Source organism: Macaca thibetana, chromosome 17, assembly GCF_024542745.1.
Source record: "Macaca thibetana thibetana isolate TM-01 chromosome 17, ASM2454274v1, whole genome shotgun sequence".
Taxonomy (NCBI): domain Eukaryota; kingdom Metazoa; phylum Chordata; class Mammalia; order Primates; family Cercopithecidae; genus Macaca; species Macaca thibetana.
In genome coordinates this window covers 79,213,511-79,238,643 of record NC_065594.1, presented here as the reverse complement: position 1 = coordinate 79,238,643, position 25,133 = coordinate 79,213,511, and the positions used below count along the sequence as shown (strand labels likewise).

At 46.9% G+C, this 25,133-nt stretch overlaps 1 protein-coding gene across 2 annotated transcripts in view; it reads right to left on the bottom strand.

Annotated features, from left to right (window-relative positions):
- Positions 1-5,783: 5,783 nt before the first annotated feature.
- UBAC2 (UBA domain containing 2) overlaps positions 5,784-25,133 on the bottom strand; it is an 885,094-nt gene continuing 865,744 nt past the window's right edge. For both annotated transcript variants that reach the window (XM_050765994.1, XM_050765993.1), the window contains 2 exons: positions 24,343-24,465; positions 5,784-6,983 (listed from right to left, as the gene is read on the bottom strand). In XM_050765994.1, coding sequence (XP_050621951.1) covers positions 6,876-6,983; positions 24,343-24,465 — 231 coding nt within the window. In that variant the 3' untranslated portion in view covers positions 5,784-6,875. The remainder of the gene's footprint in view (positions 6,984-24,342; positions 24,466-25,133) is intronic.

Here is a 25,133-nt window from a genome sequence, read left to right as displayed (position 1 = left end):
TCGTGATCCGCCCATCTCGGCCTCCCAAAGTGCTGGGATTACAGGCTTGAGTCACCACGCCTGGCCTCTTTTATCATTCTGAAGTAATTTTGAGCTCTGAATTTAGAAATTTCATAATTTGAAATATCATAATTTGAAACGGCCATTCACATAATCAGGAGTAAGACAGGCTAGGAGTGAGTACCTGACTTTATTCTTTTTTTTTTTTTTTTTGAGACAGAATCTTGCTCTGTCGCCCAGACAGATTCGGGTGATCTCCAAGTAGGAGCCTCATCACATCTCCCCCAGGGCTGGAGAAGGGCTCGCCTTGGCTGCTCTCACTGTGTTAAGGGGGTTGGTTTTTTTGAATTATTTGCTAGACTTTTTATGTTTAAGCAAAACAAATGCGCCCCTCCTTTAAACAGGCCTTAAGAGTTAATATCGCCTTCATCTTGATGCACATTGAAGCACAGTAGGGGCCCACCTCCAAAGACACTGCCTATTTTGCAAAAGATCTCTGTGGTTCCGACAGCTTTATTCATATGAAAAACTGGGGTCAGCCATAGGTGACACAAATGTGGGTTTTACAAAATCTGCATCGATAGTTTTAGGCTGATCGGCTTCTGGATATAATATGGTGCTTCTGTCTAACATCATATTAGCATCGTATGATAGGAACTCTGTACACAGAACTGCCAAGATAGCAAAAAAGCAAAACTGCCTATAGCCCCATGAAGCACTGAAAGCCTTGTTAAACAGAAAAGTCCATCACGTGGGCTCCAACGTGATTGTCTAGGGACAGGGGAAGGCAGAGGATGGCAGGAGCTTCTCCCACCGGGGAGCAGAGCCATCTCTGATGGGGCAGGGCTGATCAGAAGGGGAAGAAGTGGCTTCCCTGGGCTCCCAAGGAGCAAGAAGCCAGTCCCCGGGGCCCGTTGCCACCACCTCCCGGGGCCCTTGCCTTTGGTGTTCCCAGAGCCTCTGGCAACTCCTCCCTTTACAGCGGGCTGGTGAACACACTGGACAGAAGCGAGGGAAGCTCTCCCAGGCCTTGCCTGATATCCGCAGTCTCCATGCTTCCCTGAGCCTGGGTCTGTCTTTGGTGGAGGCAAAGTGGTGTGCAAAGGCTCCATGGCTGCACATCCTCTGGGGAAAACCCAACAGCAAATCCAGCTTTCTGCTCAGGTTCCAACTGGCCACCTTTGCAAAGGTGAATTGTCTTCAAGGCAAGCTGAATCTCAGGAGACACTGTGTCACCACGAGCCCACTTTAGCATGTCATGGGGTCATCATCCTGCGTGGCAGGAGAGCACCTTTGATTCCAAGGCCCGAGTCTCCCATTCTGCCTGTGGTGACAGCCAGGCGGACACGGCTTCAGGCAGAGGTAGTGGGTTTGGAAGAAAACGCTGGCCCCAGGGGAGAATCGGGCCCGTGTTTCACTGCCACATCGCTCCGGGCTCCCCTCTTGCGCAGACGGCAATGAGGGCTGGCCTGAAGAGGAGCCGTGGGTGCTGCTGGGTGCGGTGTGGGTGGGATGAGGGAGCAGGACAGTCCCAAGAGGAGTCTGAGGGCCAACCCTGGGGACCTTCTTGCTCTCCTCCCACTGCCTAGGTTGAGGGGAGGCCCGAAGCAGCCAGAGGAGGGCTGAGGACAGGCCTGGCTCAGGGAGCTGACTTTGGCCTCAAGCCCATCATGGCCCTTGGGACCCCGGCCGAGTTACCCTGGCACCTTCTCTGACCTGTCTCCTCAGCTGAAGAGGTGGGCTACACCAGATAAATGTTCTCTAGTTCCAGCATTCTAGGAACCTGCGAGCCCCCTGTGTTTCAGAACAGACAGACCCTTGGGGAGAAGCAGCTGGGCAAGGGTGCGGTCAGCTTGGGGAGAGTCCCCTGTGCCTGGGCCGAGTGCGATGCTGGAGGTTTTCTCCAGTCCTGCCTGGAGGTCATGCAGGACTGTTGCTGCTGCTTCTGTTTCGCTGTGGTGAAGTTGGAGGCCCTGGAATCTGTGGGTCTGGCCATTTGGGGACAGCCACCTGTCCCTAAACGATTTTTGTGTGCGGGTGAGGACTATGGTGGGTCGTAACTGAATTTGCTGGTGTTGGTCTGGGGAGATTCCTATTGCAGACCTCTCTCCCCTACTCCTCCTCCAATACCTAGGTTCCTTTCTTCTCTCCCACTCCAAGTCTACTCAGACTCCCAGGGCAGCTCACACAGAACATTCCAGAAAGGTCACAGAACTGATCAACTTCCCTGGGAATTGTGGACTGGCTATCAGGGACCTACACACTCCAGCTAGTTTCTTGGCATTGTGTAAATCTCTAGGATATTTGAAATTCCCATTAAGCAGGGGGTTCAGCAGACCACAACACTGCAGTTAATAAACAAAAGAGGGCCGGGCATGGTGGCTCATGCCTGTAATCCCAGCACTTTGGGAGGCCAAGTGGCGGATCACCTGAGGTCAGCAGTTCGAGACCAGCCTGGCCAACATGGCAAAATCTCTTTTCTACTTAAAATACAAAAATTAGCTGGGTGTAGTGGTGTGTGCTTGTAATCCCAGCTACTTGGAAGGCTGAGGCAGGAGAATTGCTTGAACCTGGGAGGCAGAGGTTGTAGTAAGCCGAGATGGCGCCACTGCACTCCAACCTGGGCAACAGAGTGAAACTGTGTCTCAAAATAAAAATAAAATAAAATAAAATAAAAAAGAGGCCAAAGCCATTGTTTCTGGTCAATGTAGATCCTTCATGCTTCTCTCATTTGAAGATGTCCGTCCGCTCTGTTAGCCCCCAGGCCCTCCTCTATTATGGAGCTAAAGACTCCAGGACAGGAGTTTCCTCGCCTTCGCACCTCATTTTGCCCTTCATCTTCTCCTTCCTCTAGGTCCAGGGGACTGAACGAAGCATGCTTCTCATTCCTGTGGTACCCCGCTTCGTGGCTCGTGACTGCACCCCATTCTGGGCCTGGATCTCATGGTCTCTGTCCCTGGCTCTCCCCTTCCCCTCTGCCAAGTGTCCTTGTTGAGCCTGTGCCCCACCTCCACCTTCTCACCGGTCCTTAAATTTCCTCTGGAAGCCACCACCACTCGGCCCTTGCCCTTGCCCTTCCCAACAGTAGCGTCCCCAACCCTTGACTCTCCCACATCCCCAACTGAGCTGCCCTCTCCTGATCCTCCTGCCGCCTCTCTGCCTCTTCCTCCTCTCCAGATGCTGAATTCCTCAGGGTTCCATCCTCAGCCCTCCTCTCTCCTATTTCCCTGATTCACTCCATTATCCCAAGAGCAGGACTTGTGATTTGGCTCTCTAGTCCCCGCCTCTGTTTAGACTGATTTCCAACATCCAGTGCCCACTTCCCCCATCCCTTCTACCTGAATCCCAGGTCTATTCGTGGCATTGTTCAAATGTAGCTAGTGGGGTTGTTTCTGCATCAGACAGGGCTATATGGGCAGGTTATAAATTCACATGCTTCTGGCAATTTTTATCACGTGTAAGATTTCAGTCTTAGAGCTGGAATTTTAGTCTGAGCTGGAAAGCCCATTTTGGCATTCTTGGTCCACCCCTTTACAAAAACACTATTGGCTATTGGTTAGGGGAACTTGGAAGTGAAGAAACTACTCCTGATTCTCACAAATTAAATATCAGCTAAGCCCTCAGGTTAAGATAAAATTCTTTTATTTTTATTTTTTTGAGACAGAGTCTCGCTCTGTCGCCCAGGCTGGAGTGCAATGGCAGGATCTCAGCTCACTGCAAGCTCCGCCTCCCGGGTTTTTACGCCATTCTCCTGCCTCAGCCTCCCGAGTAGCTGGGACTACAGGCACCCGCCACCTCGCCCGGCTAATTTTTTGTACTTTTTAGTAGAGACGGGGTTTCACCGTGTTAGCCAGGATGGTCTCGATCTCCTGACCTCGTGATCTGCCCGTCTCAGCCTCCCAAAGTGCTGGGATTACAGGCTTGAGCCACCGCGCCCGGCCTGATAAAATTCTTAAGTCTATAGTTTAGACACTTCCATTTCAACTTAAGAACAACTGTAGGAACATAAACTCAGGGACTCACAGAATGAAAAAGTCTAGCAAATAATTCAAAAAAACCAACCCCCTTAACACAGTGAGAGCAGCCAAGGCGAGCCCTTCTCCAGCCCTGGGGGAGATGTGATGAGGCTCCTACTTGGAGATCACCCGAATCTGTCTGGGTGACAGAGCAAGATTCTGTCTCAAAAAAAAAAAAAAAAAAGAATAAAGCCAGGTACTCACTCCTAGCCTGTCTTACTCCTGATTATGTGAATGGCCATTTCAAATTATGAATGAAATGACACTGGAGTGTGTTCACAATTTTGTACTCAATTTCCCTAACATCTCCACCTTTCTAACCCAAACTCACTCTAGCTTTATGATTTGGAACTTTACAGGCAGGCTTTCCTTAATGTCAGGAGCAAGGGGTCACTATGGACAATCTTCCCTCCTTTTCTCATTTCACAATCTATAAATCTGCTCACCCGAAAATTAAGCCCAATCTGTTACCGTGTGCACAAAATCAAAAGGCTAAACCTTTTCTAGACCTTAGGAAGCTGAGTCAAGCGGCTCACTGGCGCCCTCCTCTGGTTGGCATGGCTCCACAGGTCTTCCTCGCGGGTGCCATCAGTCTGAAGAGTCCCAGTGTTTTGACAAGAGGTGGGGGAGCTCTCAGGTGTTCAGACTTCTGCCGGGAATGCCTGTGTCAATGCTTTTGTGTCAATATTTGCAGGAAGCAAGAGTGCGTGAGCTACGCGAACCCCAGTAAGACAGAAAACATGGCCAAGCGTGAAAAGGTAGACGTGTGTGTGTGTGTGTGTGTGTGTGTGTGTGTGTGTGTGTGAGACTGTCCAGAAGGTGGTGATGGAGGGAGAGTGGCCTGGCAGTTGCATGACAAGGATGGAGAATCACGGGCCACCACTGCAAAGGTAAGGTCTTGGCAGCTGCGAGGAACTGGGAAAGAGGCTCAAAGAACTAAAGAGAACAAACCAAGCCTGTAGTTGTCTCCCAGCTCTGCCACTACTTAGGTCCTCAATCCTCTACTCTGTAAACAACCGACACAGAGGGTCACTAAGGTTCCCGTGGGCAGGACAAAGGTCTCCAAAATACAATCTCATTCCCAAGGGAATCCTGATCAGCAAACACTCAAGAACAGCTGGCAGGTGTGAACTGAGGCCTCTAATTAGCTACTTGCAAAGGGGCTATTTGTTGCCCCCCAGTCTCCAAGGGAGACCTTTGCTGTGGTTTGGTTTTACTTGGCTAGGTGCTGTTTGAAGGGGTGGCATGCAGGAGGGGGTGTATTTTTGGTTGTTCTCTGCTTGTGCCCCTTTGCACGGGGAACACAGAGAGTGGATTTTGGTTTGCCTCAGAGGTCAGACCCACATGGCTTTGCTCAGCCCTCTCAGGTGATGAATGAGGCCTGGTTAGTGAACGAGGTCAGGGACATCTCCACCACCGTCAATCGTTCCTTTCAACCTGACGTGGCGCAACTCAGATTCAAGGAGGGGCTTGTGTGTGGGACCAGTGGGGCTCCAAGAAAGTCACCTTGACCCCATTTCTGAGCAGCTCAGTGGCCCCAGGCAGCCTCAGTGAGACCCAGCTTCCAGGTTTCCACAGGTAATGCCACTGACCTGGGGTGTTCTGTGGGCAGTGCTACTTACAGGAACAAAAGCGCTTCACTCACTTCAAACAAGCACTCAGTCTTCTGAAGAAAGACGAGCAGTGCGGAGGATCTGGTTGACTGGTAAATGCATAGCCTGGAACAAGGCTTTACTTGTACAAGTCTGACAGAAAAATACTGAAGAGTAAAACACATTAAAAACTTTATTGTAAGTATCAACATCTAAATTTGCATCAATTTGATACATCGTTGCTCATTTTGCAGAACATAACAGTTGCACATTGCAAGAGTCAACTTGCTTGGGGTCTTTTCATGCTCAGGGCGGTCCACCCCTGCCTTCCCTCTCCCCGACCTGCATCCCGTCCTCCACAGTCTGCCCTGCCTCCTGCCGCCACAGGTTCAAGACCTAAGCCCTGAGGAGAACCTGCTGCCAGAGGGGCTGACTGGCTACAAGCCGAGAGGGCCAGGCAGCTAGCCCTGCCACAGGGACGGGGCAGGCAAGGGATCGTTCCTTCTCTTCCCGGGCTGAGCCCGTGCCAGGCCAGCCACAGAGTGCCCTAGTCAGCCCATGTGGCTCCAGAGAGCCTGCTGTTCTTTTCCATCCCATTTCACCCGCAGCCTAGTGGCTAACTCTGGATATTCTGAGCAAAATTAACCCAAGTTTCATGGAGAACTCCAGAACCTTGAACCAGTGCATGGTTATCACCATTCTTTGTTACTAGATATAGGAGAAGGTACTGCAGAGTCCCCTGGCCTGGAACAGCTCGGGGGAGGATTCAGCTCCCCGTTTCTCCCTCACTCCCAAGAGATTTGAAAACAAGTTTGAGAGAAGAAACAGTAACTAAAAAAGTCAATGAAGAAGGATCTGACATGTCCTTTATGAAATAACATCACCCTCTCCCCATCACAACGCAGGAGATGACACGTTACAGTAAGAGGGTTACGGCAATTCCCCATCTGGAGTGCCATTCAACTGCCTGCAGAAATCTTCCATTTTAATGCATTTTAAACCCATTCAAAACGAGTGATGACTCTCCAACCTAGGGAAAATGCCCAATAAAAAATATAGGTAGAAAATACATGCTAATGTAATGGCAAACTTATTTCCATACTATAATGGCAACAGTCTTGGGGTTGAAGGCAGGGGTGTGGTGGAACCTCCCTCTTCCCACAAGAACATCAGCACCAGAGATGCTCGGTCCCCGGGCTGATCTGATGGTGGGGACCACGCACTGTCACTCGGCGGCCGGTCCGGTCCCAGTGTTGGCCTGGGACCATCAGTGTTGCAGCAGGAAGTTGGTGGCGACATTGAGGTCATTGTTTGAAGCTCTCAGGGCTTCCAAAGCATCACCTCTGGAAAATCCCATCTCCATGAGCCGGGCGACCTGCAGGCAGAGAAAACCCAGAAACCTGAGGGCGCTGACGACACTGCTGCTTATCCCTGGGCCCCAAATGTTCCTCACGTGAGCCGTGTGGCAAAGGTCAAAACTGTTTACAAACAAACCATTTTCATTTCAATATGGAATCTGATACTTAAAAGTTACACCAGGTACAAATTTTTCAGTGTTTACTAGGGGTAGCTGATACATATGCATTCTCGCATGTAACCATCAGTCTACAGACGAAGACATAGGGTTCCTGAGGGTCAAGTGGCCCAGTGGGACCAGGCCTTGGGAGCAGGTCAGCATGAGCTGCCCGGGCTCACTGCCAGGCCACACACCTCAGCGTCAAATGTGATTCCCTATGACGGTGACACACGCTCAGCCCTGGCATCACACTCCTGGCGCCACTGCCACAGAACTGCCTGCCTTTGGGTGCTTGGACTACTTTTAACAGCTGTCCCGTTCGCAGCCTGGGGCTTACACAGGCAGCAAAGGGGGGCTGAGCCTGGGGCAGCAACCGAGGGAAGGAGGTAGCGAAAGCCACCAGAAGCAGGGAGGAGCAGGCGTGCATTGTTTTTGACCACAAATCCTGATTCTGTGCATATGGAGATTTCCTGTACTTTTCTCTACAGGCAGTCTCCAGTATCGAAATCGGCAGTGTTACTAAAGCTTATTTGCAACCTTTTTTCCCAATTAAGAATGTATTACAAAAATATTCATGGCCCCAGATTGCCACAGGAATACTTTTTTTGTACTTATATTAAACTGCACTTGCAATAACATCTCGTAAAAGTCAACAGTCTTGTACACGTTGAGTTTTTCAGTCACTTGCGCATTAAAGAGGCTTTTGTGGGTTCACCTGAGGACTTAGTCAGAGTTTCCAATTTTTTTTCCGAAAGAGAGCGAGCTACTTGGTGTTACATGGTGGAAAGAGAAGGGGCCCAGTATTGCCACCCCTACCCCTGCTCAGGGGACTCGGGGTGTGTGAGTGGGGACTATGGCATGGGGTGGCTGGAGGACGGGATGGGCATGTGGCTCCAGAAAGCCTGCTGTTCTTCCTTTCCATCCCATTTCACCCGCAGCCTAGTGGCTAACTCTGGATATTCTGAGCAAAATTAACCCAAGGACCCAGCAAGGTGAGGAAGAAGGTGCAGACAGGAGAGAGGCAGGTCGGGGAGGGAACCCCCCAGTGACCACGCAGGCCCAGACACCCAGACCCCTCCTCCCCCAAAAGCCTTAGGGAAGAGCTGAGGGCAAACAGGGACACACAGTGGACACTGCTCAGAAGCTGGAGTCCAGCCAGGGCTTTTCCAAACGGGGGCTGCTGCCCATGTCATGGGACCATTCAGTGGGTGAGGACTAGGCTTACAAATGCACGCACTGAGTGTGCTTCTTCCTGGAACGTTGCTTTCAACCCTTAGCACAGGGACAGACGCACAGCCCTGGCTAGGAAGCTAAGAAGGGCTGCTAGGTGTCCTCTACACGCCTTGTGGTGGGGAGGGCTGTCCCGGGGCAGCAAGAGGCCCAGCACCTGGGACACTACGGTACCCTGAGGTGACTCACGCTCAGCTGCCTGGGGCTGGTGGGCAGTGCACAGCGAAGCCAGAAACCTTCTAGTTTGTTTTCCCGCCAGAGGAGAGAGTGGTATAGATAACAAAACAATAGATAACAAAACTAGAATTGAAAAGAATTGATTTTGGTTGGCTGAAAAATGATCAGATGGAATTTAACAGAAATACGTACAGTCCTAGACTTAAAAGGTCAGGTAGGATTTGAGAGACCTGACTTGAGAGCATTTTATGTGAAAATTCCTGAGTGCTTTCAGCAGGCCCAGCTTAACTGGCCACACCAGTGATGCAGCTCCTTACACAAGAGCGTGCACAGACACACACACACATGCACACTCCTAATGCATCATATGCACATCAGCTGTGGCTGAGTGCCCTGGCCTTGCTGCCAGGTGGCTGAGAATGCTGCCACCCTGGCGTTCTGCCTCTCACGAGCTGCCATTCGCACAACGCCACAGCTCTTGATTTTGCCCTTTGAAGTAACCGAGAACAACCCTATTCTCTTTTCCTACATAAAGCGCTTTGCGGGTGTGACAGCCCTCTCCTTCCTCCCTCAACCACTGGCTTTTCTCGGCCCCCACCCTGGCCTGTGGGCACCGCGGCTTGTTCTGCCTGTTGCCGTCTCTGCCCTCTGCCTTGATCCTGCTGACTCCTCTTCCCCTGGTGAGTCTTGGGGCCCCTGCCCTTTCCCATGTCTCCCAGACTAGAAGGCTCCCAGAGTGAAGTCCTCATGGCCCCACTGCCTTCTGTCCTGGGCTCCCTGCAGCTGTGTGTGTGGGGCGATAGCTTCTCCCCACCGCTGTGAACTCCCAGTATGAGGGCCGTGGCTGCCTTTGCTTATTCCTGTGTTTCAGGATCCAGTTCCTTTCAGCCCAGTCCCCTCGCATTTGTGCACACCATCTCAGAACACCATGCCCAGAACTGAGTGTGACACCATGGGTGTGGTCTCACCGGGGCAATGAGCAGTGAGGCTGCTGCCCTCCGACAGTCTGGGCCCTTAGCTTCAATGAGAGCAGAGGAATGCATGAGTAGTGTGCATGTGTGTGTGTGTCTGTGCACGCTCTTGTGTAAGGAGCTGCATCACTGGTGTGGCCAGTTAAGCTGGGCCTGCTGAAAGCACTCAGGAATTTTCACATAAAATGCTCTCGAGTCAGGTCTCTCAAATCCTACCTGACCTTTTAAGTCTAGGACTGTACATATTTCTGTTAAATTCCATCTGATCATTTTCCAGCCAACCAAAATCAATTCTTTTCAATTCTAGTTTTGTTATCTGCTGTTAATCATCTCCCTCAAACTTGCATCATGCCTAAATTTGATTAGTAAACCTCTACAACTTCGTTCAAGTTATTATTGATGAAAATGTCAAACAGGTCAGGTCAAAGAGTCCAGAACTCTGTGTTCAAGGGGTTAATGAACATTTTAAATCAGTTTCAAACCCACTTTATTGCACTATCATTATCCATTCTGCATGTCACCAACATCTCTCATAAGCTGATGAGATGTTGTCAAAGGTCTTGGTGACATCTTGCCAACGGCATTGGTTTGGTGTCCTAGGCCACAGCTGTCTTTTCAACGTTCACAAATCATCTAATCTGTTCTGGCTTTTGCCAGACGTGAAACTTCAATTCTGCCATTCGGTTCTCAGAATTCACACTTTCCTTTTCCTTAGGAACATTTTCAAGCTAAGTGCTTTCTCAAGCCTCCATCAGGTCGTGCAGGGAGAGGGGCTGGAGGACTCAGGTTGGATATGTATCACGTGGAAGGAAAACTCTCTGATCAAGGTGGCCTTTCCAATCTCGGGTTGAAATAACCTGTATGATGTTTCCTCCAGTTACTTCCAGTTAAGGACCACTGTCATTGGTGGAGGTAACTCAGGCCAAATGGGAGGTGGCCTGCCTTCCTTCCACCTGTTATCCACCACCATGATGCCATGGCTCCCAAACAACTTGGCCACTCTTAATGACATTTATTTAAATGGCTTGGAAAAGCTACTTTTACTACTACCTGTAGTACTTCAAGCACAGCTGAGGACTGGCTGCTTCTCTGCACCCAGTCAGCAGAAACAAATCCATCTGCTGTCCACACTCAGCAATTTGGAGATTTGGCAAATCACGATTCATAATCTGGAGTGATGAAATGTGACCTTAGGCCACAGCTCCACCTGGCACTTGAGCTCTCCCTCCACTGATGATGCATTTGGTTTGGAATCCAGAGGATGGGCAGGCTGCACACAGCCAACCAAGACAGGGCAGCAGCACGGACTGCACGCAGGCCCTGCCCTGGAGAGGGGAGAAGCCCTTAGGTCTGGGATGGCTGGGCTGGGTTGTAAGTCATGTAGGTGACATCCTAGAGTAAGAACAAAAGTTTTCCATGTACACAACACTTCCTTCTGAGTTTATTCTCTCTCAGACATGAACAACATGTGCCGTGGTGCTGGTTTTGACAACTAAGACTGGCTTTTCACAGCTCTTGGCAGAAGAGAGCGTCTGCTGTCACAAGCTTGCAGCAGGTTTGCTCTTCATCCTCTGAGGGGTGGATCATGCTCCTTTAGCCAAAGCTGGCTTCAGAGCTTTATGCAATTTTTATGGGTGAGAAGACAAGTGTGATAGGAGAACTTTCATTGCCCACTGACCTGTATTTTCACCAGATTAAAAACAACTGCTAAGTAGCAATAATGTTAGCACAGTTCTTTAAAAAGAATAAACAATTATGCTAAGAAATGATACCTGAAAGTGTCCTGTAGTGTCCAAAACGAAACATTCATGGCAAACTGAAATTGCATGCTTCGGCTTGGGTATGCAATGACAACCAGCCAGCAAGGACGATGAGGGTCAGGGGATAGGTGTTCCGATGGGTGCTTACCCAATACTCCCCAGTGGAGGGGTGCGGTGCAGTGCTCACAGCCCTGCAAGTTAGCCAAGTGGCCCCTGCTGTCCTTTCTCTATGTAGTTTCAGTGGTTCACAATATAGACAGTAAGAACTAGAGCAAAAACTAGCAACACAAGAACAGTTGTCTATAGGCCTCTTTGGCGGACACTAACTATTACTGCTGTGGCTCTTACTATTCATCTGCCTAGAGAAGCCCAGCACACCCAATCCCCGCCCATCTCATTACAGTCTCTCCTGGGAAAGCTTATTTAGCATGTGAAGCATCAACTCCTGTGCTCAAATTACAGAAAGATGAAATCGAGGCCTGTGCAGATGTGCAGTCAGGTAAGCAAAACACAAGTTAAGCATTCCTAATCTGAAAATCCAAAATCGAAAATGCTCCAGAATTTGAAACTTTTTGAGTACCAACATGGCAGTACAAATGGAAAAAGTTCCACACCTGACCGCATGTGATGGGCCACAGTCAAAATGCAGGCCACCACACGTAGTTTATTCAGTGTCTCCAAGGGAAAAGAGACCCTCTCACCCTCCTGCAGCTGTGACGTGCCTTTTCTGCACGTGCCCTGATTCCCCCACACAAGCACATGCCAGTGGGCACGCTTCCCACAATGCCCTGCATGGGGCCAAATCCCACGTGCATCACTCACTGTGTTTTTTTGCTTACTTTCTGCTCTGTGTTATAAAAATGTTGTTAAAATATCTAAAAGGCCTGCAGATACCCTTCTGGGTAACAGTGATAAGAAAAGATTTCTATGCTATAGATAGTCAAGCTGTTGGAGAAAGTGGAGAGCAGTGTGAGTGTAAAATGTCTTACAGGAGAGTATGGAGTTGGAGTGACCACCATATAGGACCTAAAGAAACAGAAGGATAAACTGTTGAAGTTCTATGCTAAAAGTGATAAACAGAAATTAATGAAAAATAGAGGAACACTGCATAAAGCTAAAAATGAAGATCCTGATCATGTACCGAGGATGATTCCCTTGGTGTTGCAGCGAACACCTGCCACTTAATGCTATGTGGGTCAGGAAACAAGCAAGGATCTATCAGGATGAACCGAAAACGAAAGGGAACTATGAATATTCAACATGTTGGCTGCAGAAATTTAAGAAAAAACATGAAACTAAATTTTTTAATGTGGTGATAAAGCATCATGAAGCAGCAGAGAAATTCACTGTTGAGTTTGCCGAGGTCACTGCTGACGAAAATCTGATGCCAGAACAAGTCTATAATGCTGATGGAATCACTGCTTTGGTTTATTGTTCCAGAAGGACACAAACTACAGGTGATGAGACAGCCCCCCCAGGAACTGAAGACATCAAGGGCAGAACAAATCTGCTGGGATGCACTAGCACAGAGGCATGCATAAGCGTAAACTTGCATGACAGGCAAAAGCTTGTGTCCTTGCTGTTTTCAAGGAGTGAATTTCTTACCAGACCATCATTATGCTAACAAAAAGGCATGTTTAACTAGGGGTATCTTTTCTGATTGGTCTCACAAACATTTTGGACCTGTGGCTTGTGCTCAGTGGAGGGAAGCTGGGCTGGATGATGACTGAAATATTTTGTTATTCCTTGACAACTTTTCCGTTCATCCTCCAGCTGAAATGCTCATCAAAAATAATGTTTATGCCATGTACTTTTCCCCAAATGTGACTTCATTCATTCAGCCTTGTGGCCAAGGTATTGTTAGATCAATGAAAGATAAATATAAAAGTATCTTCTTGAACAACATGCTAGCAGCAATGAATGGGTACGAAGATTTTCAAGAGGTGTTTAGCGTGAAGGATGCCATACATGCTGTTGCCAATGCATGCAACACAGTGACTCAAAACACAGCTATGCAAGCCTGGCACAATCTCTGGCCTCTGCTATGTTCAGTGATGATGATGAACGAGGTGGTGACTTTGAAGGATTCCACATGTCAAGTGAGGATAAAATGATGTCTGACCTCCAAACAGGTAAAAAATATACCTTTGGAGTCTGTCAGTAAGCTGGAAGAAGTGGATGTTGAAGTTTTATTTTATTTTTGAGACACAGTCTCAGTGGGTCACCCAGGTTAGAGTGCAGTGGCGCGGTATTGGCTCACTGCAACCTCCACCTCCTGGGTTCAAGCCATTCTCCTGCTTCAGCCTCCCAAGTAGCTGGGACTACAGGCATGCACCACCACGACCACTAATTTCTGTGTTTTTGTGTTTCACTATGTTGGCCAGGCTGGTCTTGAACTCTTGACCTCAAGTGATCTGCCCACCTCGGCCTCCCAACATTCTGGAATTACAGGCGTGAGCCAGATATTGAAGTTTTTAACATCAATAAGGGGGCTCCAGCTGTTCATCAATTGACCCATGGTGAAATAGCTGAGATGGTTGAGTCAAGGTGATTGTGACAACAGTGATGATGGAGATGATGTTAACAATGCAGAAAAACTGTCTACAGACGACATGGTGAAAATGTGTGATGGGCTTACTGAAGGACTAGAGCAGCATGCATTCTGGATAAGGGGTACTCAATTGTAGGGACAGAAAACCAGGTTCATGTTTCCGTGAAATAAAAAAGCAGGGGATATTGTATGCTGTCTCAGGTCTGCCTCCAGCGCCGGGTGGCAGGGGGACCCCAGCTCTGGAGTTGGCCCCGTGTGACCACATGCAGGGGACCAGGCTCTGGCTCTCTGTTTCCTCGCAGTTTGGGAGATGAGAGGGATGCATGTGAGAAGCCCAGAACAGTGATGGGCACATGACAAGCCCGCAATAAACATGACCTCTCAGGACCACTATTATCCTATGGAGGACAGCGGGGTCAGGTGTGTGGTGTGCCCTAGTGAAGTCAAAAAGACAGGAGCAATCTTTTTAAATGGTGAGCATAACATTCTAACAAAAAGCCTGTGTTGTTCTAGTGACTCCTGGAAACACTTTATATATTTATAAAGTTTAGCATATACACACCTCTGATGACTATATAAATAATGGTATTTATAGATGGTCAGCCCATCTCTCTCCCTATCGAAAGCATCATATTTTAGCCACAACACACATTAACTCACATTGAAACCCTGAACTATTTCATTTTCTCTGCAGGCTGCTTCCTGTCTTTGTAGTTCAGCTACTGGGATGAGAAGCATCAGAACTCACCACGAGCACCTGATCCGATCTAACATCCACAGGAAGAGAAAGTTTCAATGTAAAATCTCCTGATGTCAAGTTGTTCAAGTACAGGAATGAGTATTTACAGACGGTCTCCTCTGCTCTAAGGACTGGCACTAGGTACTTGCATGAGTTGGGTACTGGGTTAGGGCCTTGCATGGATCTGGTCTCCCTCACAGATGGTGAGCTCCCTGAGGGCGGGCACCAGGTCTGGCTTGCTACCTCCCAACACAGAGCCTGACACACCCGTGCCCAGCACCGGTTAGAGAAGGCTGAACGTGAAGATCAAAAGTGACCAATAAACATGTGGAGGACAAAATGAGAATGCTGGGAGGACACTGAGACTCTGGAAAAGACCGTGCTACGACAGACACATGTTCTGGCATGAGTGGAGGCAATGGCGAGGCGAGGCGCGCGCAGCATGCTGCAACTCCGTCAGCCTTGGCTTGATGGGCTTGCAGTCATTGGTCTGGAAAATTTTAAAAATCTCCCAAAGAAATTTTCTAAAACGGCATTCTTTCAACATTCCCTCTCCATCGCAGAGCACAGTCAGTACCTTCCTCCTGCTCAGACATCACAGGAAGTTTCTGCCTAAAAATCCTCACCACAAAATATCAGATTAGAGTGCAGCTTGGTTTCTAGCCCCCAAATCAAAATGATTCCTTCCTCTAACCTCATTGAGAAGCCAGCTCTAGTTGGGTTCACCTCCAGCATGCTATGCTTTCCTGTCTTCCACATCTACTTATTTCTTATTTCTAGACACTAACATTCCCCAAATGTAACATCCAGAGCCTGCTTTCTGTGACAGGAAACCTGACTTCCAGAGGTGAGGAGCAGAGATAAGGCCACTCAGAGGACACCAGGGAGTGGCTGGTGCTGCAGCAACAGCAAACTCCAGCTCCGCCCTCACGCGGATGAAGACCTGCTCTGGAGGTGTCCAGGGTGCCCCACCAGAGCCCCCACACGGATGAAGACCCACTTGGAGGTGTCCAGGGTGCCCCAGTGGAGCAAGGCGTGACTCCATCAGCTGCCTTTCGTCACAAGCTCCTGAACCACAGGCGTCAGCAGCCCTCCCTCCACCAGCCCTGGTGTGACGCTTCCGCATGGCTGGCTGACCAAGGCAGACGAGCGTGACAGAAATAGGCGTTGCCACAAGAGCACTGTCACCGTCACCTGACAGTATTCCAAAGGAGCAAGATGGAATCCATTCCCCTATAACGTGCTTTTCAGAGAACTCACTGAATGAGGAAAACACCCTAGAGATGGAAATAAATCTGTACCAGTTTCTCTTTCCTTATTTTTTATTTTTAAACATCTTCTATGATTGGGATGTGTGTCCCTACTACCTCAAGATAATTCTCATTTAAGAAAATGCCAGCCTGGGCGACCCTTGTCTCTACCAAAAAAAAAAAAATTAGCTGGGCATGGTGGCATGTGCCTGTAGTCCCAGCTACCCAGGAGGCGGGGTTGGGAGGATGGCGTGAACCCAGGAGGTTGAGGGTGCAGTGAGCAGTGAGCCATGTAGTACCACTGCACTCCAGCTTGGGATACAGAGCAAGACCATGTCTCAAAAAAAAAAAAAAAAAGAGAAAAGAAAATAAATGAAATCCCACTTTGGTATTTTACTTGCAATTCAACTCCTCTTTGACATAAGTAAAATAGGACATTCATTCCAATGAGATTTCTAGCAACTCCCCTCAGTGAAATACTCCTCTTGGTTTATTCAAACTAGAGTGTGGTTTTCTTTAACTTCCCTTTTAGCTAAGCGCGTCAAAAACAAATGTTTTTTTGGGTTTTTACTTCCCATATTCTGACGCTTGCAAAAAGTGATGCCCACCTGAAGACAGTCCCCACCCGATCCTGAGCTCACACTGGGTGCAGGGTAGCATGCACACCCTGTTGAGGGAGCCCAGATGTGCTGGGCCTGCCTCACCCACTGCTGTCATAGCAACTGGCACCGGTTACCAGTCGGCACCAGCCGCCCACCCCTACGTGGACGCAGGGTCGAGACCCTTGCAAGGCAGTGAAGCCCCCCTTTCCCCATCTGACCACTCTCTTCCTTGGGAGAGCTGCAGAACCCCCTCCTTTCACATCTCTTGGCTGAACTCAGGTTTCTGGTTATTATATACCCCTGCCAGGGCTCTGGGCTGCTTTGAGACCAAGTGTGTCTAGGGCCTCATCAGGGTCTGGTATGGAGCAGGTCTTCAGTGAAGGCTGGCTGAGCTCCTTTGTGTACATCTCTCAGAGCACCCAGCAGAATGAGACACCCCACAAAAGTTGGTTGCTATTTGAGTACCACCTAGTATTTCATTGTAACACATCTAACTTTGGGATCTTATTAGAAAACATTTTCAATCCACTAGAGTAAGCAGTGGGAAAACCTGGCATAATACCACTCTCTAGCACAGTTTTGACGTGAAAACAAGAGTTCTGAAAGGGAAGTTTACTGGCCACGCCTTCGTGTTCAACCCCTCTCCAACCGATGCTGGGGCATCTATGTGTATCAGGCTTTTCATAGGGTAGGAAACAAGGCAGACCTGGCCCCAGCCCTCAGGGAGCTCACTGTCCACAGGGAGACCAGACACCATGGGAGGCTAACCCAATACCCAATGTGCTGCCATGCTTGGCTACTCAGAGCAGAAGCACAAGTGTGTCTCAAAACCAATAAATATTAGATCCCTGCTTTCAGGAGGTGAATATTTTAGGAGTTTAGGTGGGTTTTCTAGAAATAGCGGTAAGGATTCCTGAGATGAGAAGAGAGGAGATAGCCTCATTAAGATTTAGATTCTCTAATACTAAATTCATTTTGCTATTTATCAGCTAAGAGTGAAAGCACCTTGTGGGTTTAAAGCCATTCTCTCTACTTGGGCTAATGGATATCTCAGAGACATAAACAGAATCCACACGACATGTCATGTGAATTAAACAAAAATTATGGGAGGCCATTGTTTTGAGCTCCAACAAACCAGAAGATCAAACTAAATGGAGTCACTCGTGCTAAATGCCACATAATCAAACTGAAACTTTAAGGAAGCAGGCAGATGCCAAAACAAAAAGACCTGCTTTTTCTAAAAATACGAGATCCCAGACTACAAGAGTCAGCATAATAAGGAACTCCCCTCTGCTTTAATCTTTAAAAAAAAAAGCAACCTGAAGTAACTCAATGTTAACCTATCAGTTATTTTTCTATTGTTCTGTTTCCTTCTTACAAAACGCACTGTTTCAGTACTGCCTGGCGGGAGCTCACATTCTGTTTTGTAGAATGGAGGCCGCACTAATTCGTAAGTTGCAAATAAGAGCCAAATAGATCTGTCACTAAATTTGCTGTAATTCTGTCATTTGACATGCATTACAAATGTATTATTAATATTAATACACCAAATGGTAACATCTCTTGTCTGGGCAGTTGCGCCATGTTTCCTGGGCCTGGATGGAGAAAATTATATGACTATAACCTGCCCCCTCCTCTGTGTCCAGTCCATCCTCTTGGGAAACCCAGTGATGGTGTTTCTTGTGCAAGATCCTGCATGGTTCCTTAGTGTCTAGAGCATAACCACATGCCACATATCAGACCCTTGGTGAGCCTGTCTGGCCTCCTTCCTGTCCAGCTTCTAGAATCCCAGGCAGTGCCCTGGCCCGCCAGTCCCCTCCACTCCAGCCCACCCATGCGTGGCTCCCCATCTCCAATGTACTTGTCCTCAGGCCCCTTCTCTGCAACACCACTGCCCTGACGGCCTTTCTCGGCCTCAGCAGCACCTGAACACTTCCACATGCTCTTTGTCCACCTGTCTCCCTGCCCTGGGCTCACAACTCCGCAGGGCAGGACATTCCGCCTTATCCATCTCAGTGTTTTCAGAACTTAGCACAGCGCTTAGCCCTGGTGCAGAGCAGACAGCTGGTCACTGTCGGCTAAAGGAAGGAAAGACATGAATGGGAGAGAAGCAGCTGAAATTTGCCCATCTTCCTTTTGTTAAGTCCCAGCTTCGGTCTAGTCTTATTTAACTTTCTTGTCTGATTTTACCTAACAGTCATTTTCTAAGCGTTGGGAGGGTTCAGAAGAGATACGCTTGATGAGTTTCCCCCCCTCCTTTTTTTTTTTTTTTTGAGACAGTCTTGCTCTATCGCCCAGGCTGGAGTGCAGTGGCGCCATCTCGGCTCACTGCAAGCTCCGCCTCCCGGGTTCACGCCATTCTCCTGCCTCAGCCTCCTGAGTAGCTGGGACTACAGGCACCCGTCACCGCGCCCGGCTAATTTTTTTTTTGTATTTTTAGTAGAGACGGGGTTTCACCATGTTAGCCAGGATGGTCTCGATCTCCTGACCTTGTGATCCGCCCGCCTCGACCTCCCAAAGTGCTGGGATTACAGGCATGAGCCACCACGCCCGACCTCCCTCTTTGGTTTTAAAAAAATCAGAAGCAAATATGAGAAAAATGTAATAATTTGTTAATTTTGAGTATGAGTTGTAGCAGTATAAAGATACCTGTTTAAAAAAAAAGAACAATAAAAAAGAGAGAGGTGGAATAATGGATATACTACTTCTTCTTCTCCTCCTCCTCCTCCTCCTCCTCCTCCTCCTCCTCTTCTTCTTCTTCTTATTATTATTTTGAGACAGAGTCTTGCTCTGTCACCCAGGCTGGAGTGCAGTGGCATGATCTCGGCTCACTGCAAGCTCTGCCTCTCGGGTTCAGGCCATTCTCCTGCCTCAGCCTCCCGAGTAGCTGGGACTACAGGCGCCCATCACCATGCCCGGCTATTTTTTATTTTTTTATTTTTTAGTAGGGACAGGATTTCACCGTGTTAGCCAAGATGGTCTCGATCTCCTGACCTCGTGATCCGCCCACCTTGGCCTCTCAAAGTGCTGCGATCACAGGCATGAGCCATCATGTCTGGCCTGGATATACTTATTTCTAAGATAGCAGATATTTGAGCACATTTGATTACTCAAAAGAGTTTTATCAAGTGGCCTTTGGTTTGGCATTTTTGCTATTGTTGTTGACAAACAGTTTTTATTTATCTTCTTCCTCCTCCTCCTCTTTCTTGCCTAGCTTTCTCTGGACAACCCTGGCAGGACCTTCTTGCCACCCATTTTCCCTTTAGACTCAGAGCTGGTGACACCGCCTGTCCTTCTCCAGCAGCTTCCCCACCTTGCTGTCCTAAGGCTGCTTCTCACGGTCACTGATTCCATAGCTCACCCAGCTTGTCTACACATCTTCAAAAGCAATCCCAGGGTCTATGGATTTGATGCTGGGGATTCTAAAGAGGACAGGCAGTGGTCTTTGGGGGGCATTAGGGGGGTCTTCTCCTCGCTTCCCTTAGCTGGTCCATAATCCTTCATTTTCCTCCCACAGCCTACTTTATCTACCTTTGTCCTTTCATCAAATTTAGACTTCTCTTTCCCCAGATGTTATTTTCAACTCTAAGAGCACTTGGAAAGTTCTGTGAAATTGGTAGGAACTTGTGGGGTTTTCTTCTGATCTTCCTCCCTGCACGCCTGCACAGGGAAGGCATGAGCAGACATCTCGCCCTGTGGTTTCCGGGGGTCGCTGTCGCCATCCTGACCATCTAGCTGGCAGGCCAGGCAGCACAGGGCGCACTGTGTGGCTTGGCACTCTCCAGCCTCGCACCGCCTGCCTGCACAGCAGCCTCTTTCTTGGGATATTCTTAAATGGGGCTGGGGTGGCATTTCTGAGGGGTGATGAATTGGCAGAGGTGCCGTGGGTTTACTCACCAAAAAGTGGGAGTGGATTCTGAAGAACTAAAAGTCTTGAATCTTAATAATGGCAAAAATAGCAAAAGTAGAAAAGGTGGCAAAAGATTTCTATGGCTATCAAACTATTATTGGATTTATTAAAGGATGCACATTCTTCTTAGAATCTTCTGCTTTCAAAGTACACGGTATACATTTCATGTCTACCAGGTTTTCTTGAACTCTCACTAAATTCCTAAAGTATTTGTTTACAGCAGGAAAAAACTCAATCATTTCTATTTTTCTTGGCTTAAAAAGTTACTGGGTTTCTCAATGCATTAAAATTACATGGCTCTGATATTTAAATGAAGGAAATACAAACATTTAACTGAAAAATTAAGCAAAAAAAGCTTTTGTTAATTCAAGCTATCTTAACATGTTATTAACAAATATTTTAGACAGTGGTTAAACAAACTGGCCAAGAGATTATAAAATATAAATTTATAAACTTTTTTGTAAGCATCTTGAGGGCAAGAACAGTATCATTTTTATCTTTTATAATCTCTATAGTACCCACCGCAAGAAACACCAAGAGCCTGCAGAATGAATAATGCCAGTAAGAACCTTGCGTCTTTAAGGCAACAATGGTTTATAACAGCTGTTTGCAGGATAATCAAGAAACATCAAAAACAAGATTATGAAAATCAATGTATAAGAAAGTGTATGTTAAAAACAACCCCTCATGTTTTTACAACTTCTCATAACACAGCACAAGGAAGAAATTAAGTGCTGTTTTAAACTGATGTTGACAATATGTAACCTCGCTGTTGTCATTCTGGGATGATCAAGGAAAAATGACTCATTAAAAAAAAAAAACCACCCTGAAGACTTCAATCACACACATACTCCTTTTTCTCTCTTTTTGACACTTTTTTTTTCTGAAGTGCCCAAACTGAGAAATATATCACCTTTAAATACCTCATCTTAACGGCTGCCCCATGAGGAATGTGACTCACTGCTGTATCAAGTAAACAGTAATATAACAGAATTTTGATACTTCTTTTCAGTGAATTTGACAGCAGTATCTTATTTTTTAAACATGTTATAGAAAGATTTTACACATGGCAGGTTATTGGACTTTTCTTATCCATGGGGATAACCTTAGTCTAGAAATTCTCTAGTGGACGTAGAAGAGGAAAACTGTGGCTCCATACTCCACCTGTTAATCCTGAAGAGCTGCTGAAACCATCAGTCCGAGTGGAGAAGCCGCAAGCGGGAGGGGTTGGATCAATTCAATGGGCACATGACAGTGGTTTCTCTGGAAAACACCTGTCACAGCCTAACCCAGAGGTGGCTATGAGATCCCTGCCCAGGGGCACCTTTTGAGTTTTGGAAAAAGTGAGGACAAAGTTTTGCCACAGAGGCAGGTGCCTGGCATTTGTTCACTCTGGGGACAGAGAATGGGGAGGCGATGGCCTGGATGGTGTGGTCAGCTGTGAAATGCTGATCTCAGTTTGTTTTGTTTGCTGAGAAGAAAAAACAATGGGCAGAAGGAAACTTCAAAGTGTTATGATGGCAACACTCTTAACTTTCTTTTATAGCTTTTTAAAAGGTTGTAGTTTGAAATAATTTCAAACTTAGAAAAGTTCCAAGAATAGTACCAGGAACCCTTGATTCCTCCTTAACCAGATTCACCAACTGTTATTTTGCCATAGCCGCTTTCTCTTTCTGTCTCTGTCACACATACACACGATCACACACTATGTACTGACATGCACAGACATTATGCCTCAGCCATTTGAGAGCAGGTTGCACACATCATGGTGCTTTTTCCCTGCATATGTCAGTGTGTATTTTCTAAGAACAAGAATATTCTCTTTCCTAACCACAGTCGGTATGTACCAAGTCCTGGAAATGTAAAATTCATGTAATACCAATATCCAATCCATAGTCCAATTGATGAAACTGATCCTAAAATGGCCTTTCATCAGAAATTTTTTCTCCAGTATAAAATCCAGTCCAGGATCACATTTTCCATTTGGACAGCATGACTCCCTAGTCTCCTTTAATCTGCAACATCGTATTTCTGAAGAACATAGGCCAGGTATTTTATAGACTGTCCCTCAAATTAAGTTTATCTTATTTTCCTTTACAATCAAAGTTATGCATGTTGATTGTAACACATAACTGATATGTCCTTTTCAGGATATGAACATAATAATTCTTTGTTCCATAACTGGTGATGTTAATTTTGATAACTTGGTTAAGGTGGTGTCCAATTTCTCCTCTGTAGAATTACTGTTTTCCTTTATAATTAGTAAGTAACTTGTGGAGGGGTACTTTGAGAGTACAAGTGCTCCTCAACCTACGATGGGGTTAAGTCCCAGTAAATCCACTGTAAGTTGAAAATATCGTAAGTCAAAATGCATTTAGTATACTTAACCTACTGAATATGACAGCTTAACCTAGCCTATCTTAAACATGCTCAGAACACTTAACATTACCCTACAGTTGGGCAAAATCAACTCTCACAAATCTAGAGTGTTGACTATCTCATGTAATTATTGAGTATTGTGCTGCAAGTGAAAAACAGAACGGTTCACAGTCGCTGCCCAACATCGCAAAAGAGTCTCGTACCATGTATCACTAGCCTGGGAAAAGAGCAAAACTCAAAATTTGATGTATGGCTTCTACTGAGTATGTATCACTTTTGCACCACTATAAAACTGAAAAATTGTTAAAGTTTGACCATTATAGGTCAGGGACCATCTATATAGAAATAGCCTAGTCTTCATATATTGATGATTTTTCCCTGAATGGATTTTTATTACAATGCTTGCAAATTTGTGATTTTCCAATACTATCATTCTTTGTATATTTATTACTTGACATTCCATTCAGGAAAAGCATTTCATTTTCTCCAGTGTACGTATTTATACAAATATTTATCTACTAATATCATTATAATGCATGAATTCTTACTATCCTTCATTTATTTTAATCCCCAAAGCTGATGCCCCAGATGTGACCAGCAGGATCCTGCAGCTGGCTCCAGTGTCTTCTGACATGCCCCAGCAGCGACTGATCACTTCCTTACTTTCCTGGCACACAATGATCCAGGGCTATCCTGTACGTTCCCTACCCTGGGCCTGGAATCCACCCTTTCTCTAAAGAGGCCTGGTTCCTTTTAGTGGGGAAGAGTGTTTAGAAACCAGATCTGGGCAGTAGGTGAGCCCATTGCTACCAGGAGGCCACTGCTTCTGAGCCCTCTCAGTCAGAGTGAGGGTATGTGTACACACACACACACACACACACACACACACTCATGAGTTTACAATGATAGTGATAATTCCTTCCCAACCCCACAGGGTTCTCCCTTGCCTTCCCCTGCTTTATATTTTTATTTTCCTTCTTCCACAATAAAATCAACCTAGTTCCTCATTTGCTCAAACCTATAATACAGCATAATTTTAGAATTGCTATACTCATGAAAACTAAACCTATGAAGAAATGTTTAAGATTTGTTTGCAGTTCTTTTTGTTTCTTCATTAGACTGAGGGTATATCAGGTTCAAAAGTTACTGAAAACCATTTCCCCTCATTCAATGTGATTATGTTACTCATTTGAAATGCAGTTAGATCATTTGTTTCTTTTCAGCTTTATATTTGTCCCTGTCTTTTGGTTTGCTTGCTGAATATGTAAAACATTAACACGACTCAAAACCATACAAAAATGAAACCATGCCAAAGGCACACTCCCTCCCCATCCTCCCACCTCCTTGTTCCTGATCCTTTATAGAGAACCAATCTCATTAGTTTCTTGTATATATGAAGTGTAAGAGCATCTAAAACAAGCTACCATAATGCATTCCCACCCCCTACTCCCAACCAATAATGCCTTCCTCAAACTTGTAAGAACCACAGTAGCAAAAAAAGGCCCAAAGTCTCTATCATGGTGGCAGATGGACTGCTGTCACCATCTTTGTATTTACATGCTTGATTACTTTCAAGTCCTGTTGATCGAAACTGCTTCAACTCTGAAACATGGATTTAGAATGAGTACCAGCTATTACTGATGAATTACCTGTTCCTCGGAAACTTCTAGAGGAGGGGGCGCTGCTGGCTCAGACTGCCGACCACCCTGATAGTTTACATTTTGTCGCTGACGTAAAGGAGGAAAAAGACGATTCCAATTGATCATTCCTCCCTAAAAAGAGATCAACACACGGTTATCAGACACAGAAGGAGCAGAACCATCATAATGCTTGGAAGAGCTTTCTCTCAATGCAGTTACAGCTATAGACTGGGAATGTAGTGTCATATTGATCTGCTCCAGGCAAGCAATTCGAATCCAAAAGTATCACAACATCCTTCAGTCAATAGCACAAAATTGGCACCTGCAGTAGGTGCTCAGGAGAAAAGAAAGTAATGGGCAGTGCAAAAGCTGTTTGTGCACGGTGGCTCTGGAAGGCAGTGAAAGACACATACAAACACTCCTAATTTCAGCCCGACTGTGACGCCACTGACTGCCCCAACTCCAGTGAACTCTTAGGAGCTCAGGGCTTTGCAGGGTGCGATAGAAAGGAAGACATGGAGAGGAGGCTAAATCACTGAGGGCAGCCAGATATCTGGTGTTTCCATCACGGCCCTTAAAATGCTTCCCCACTCTACCTTTCTTCTTCTTATGGCTGAAGTAAATCCTGAGCGTGCCCAGTGCAGGAAGACTGTAGACTGTGATAAAAACTCAGCAACAGGCTAGAGAGTATGAAGGGAAATCTGACAAACAGGGAAAAGGTGAGAAGTGAGGATCAGTAACCATCTCTCTGAGGGTGGTTCCACGGATCCTGAGGACCGACAGCAATGCCGTTCCTTGCT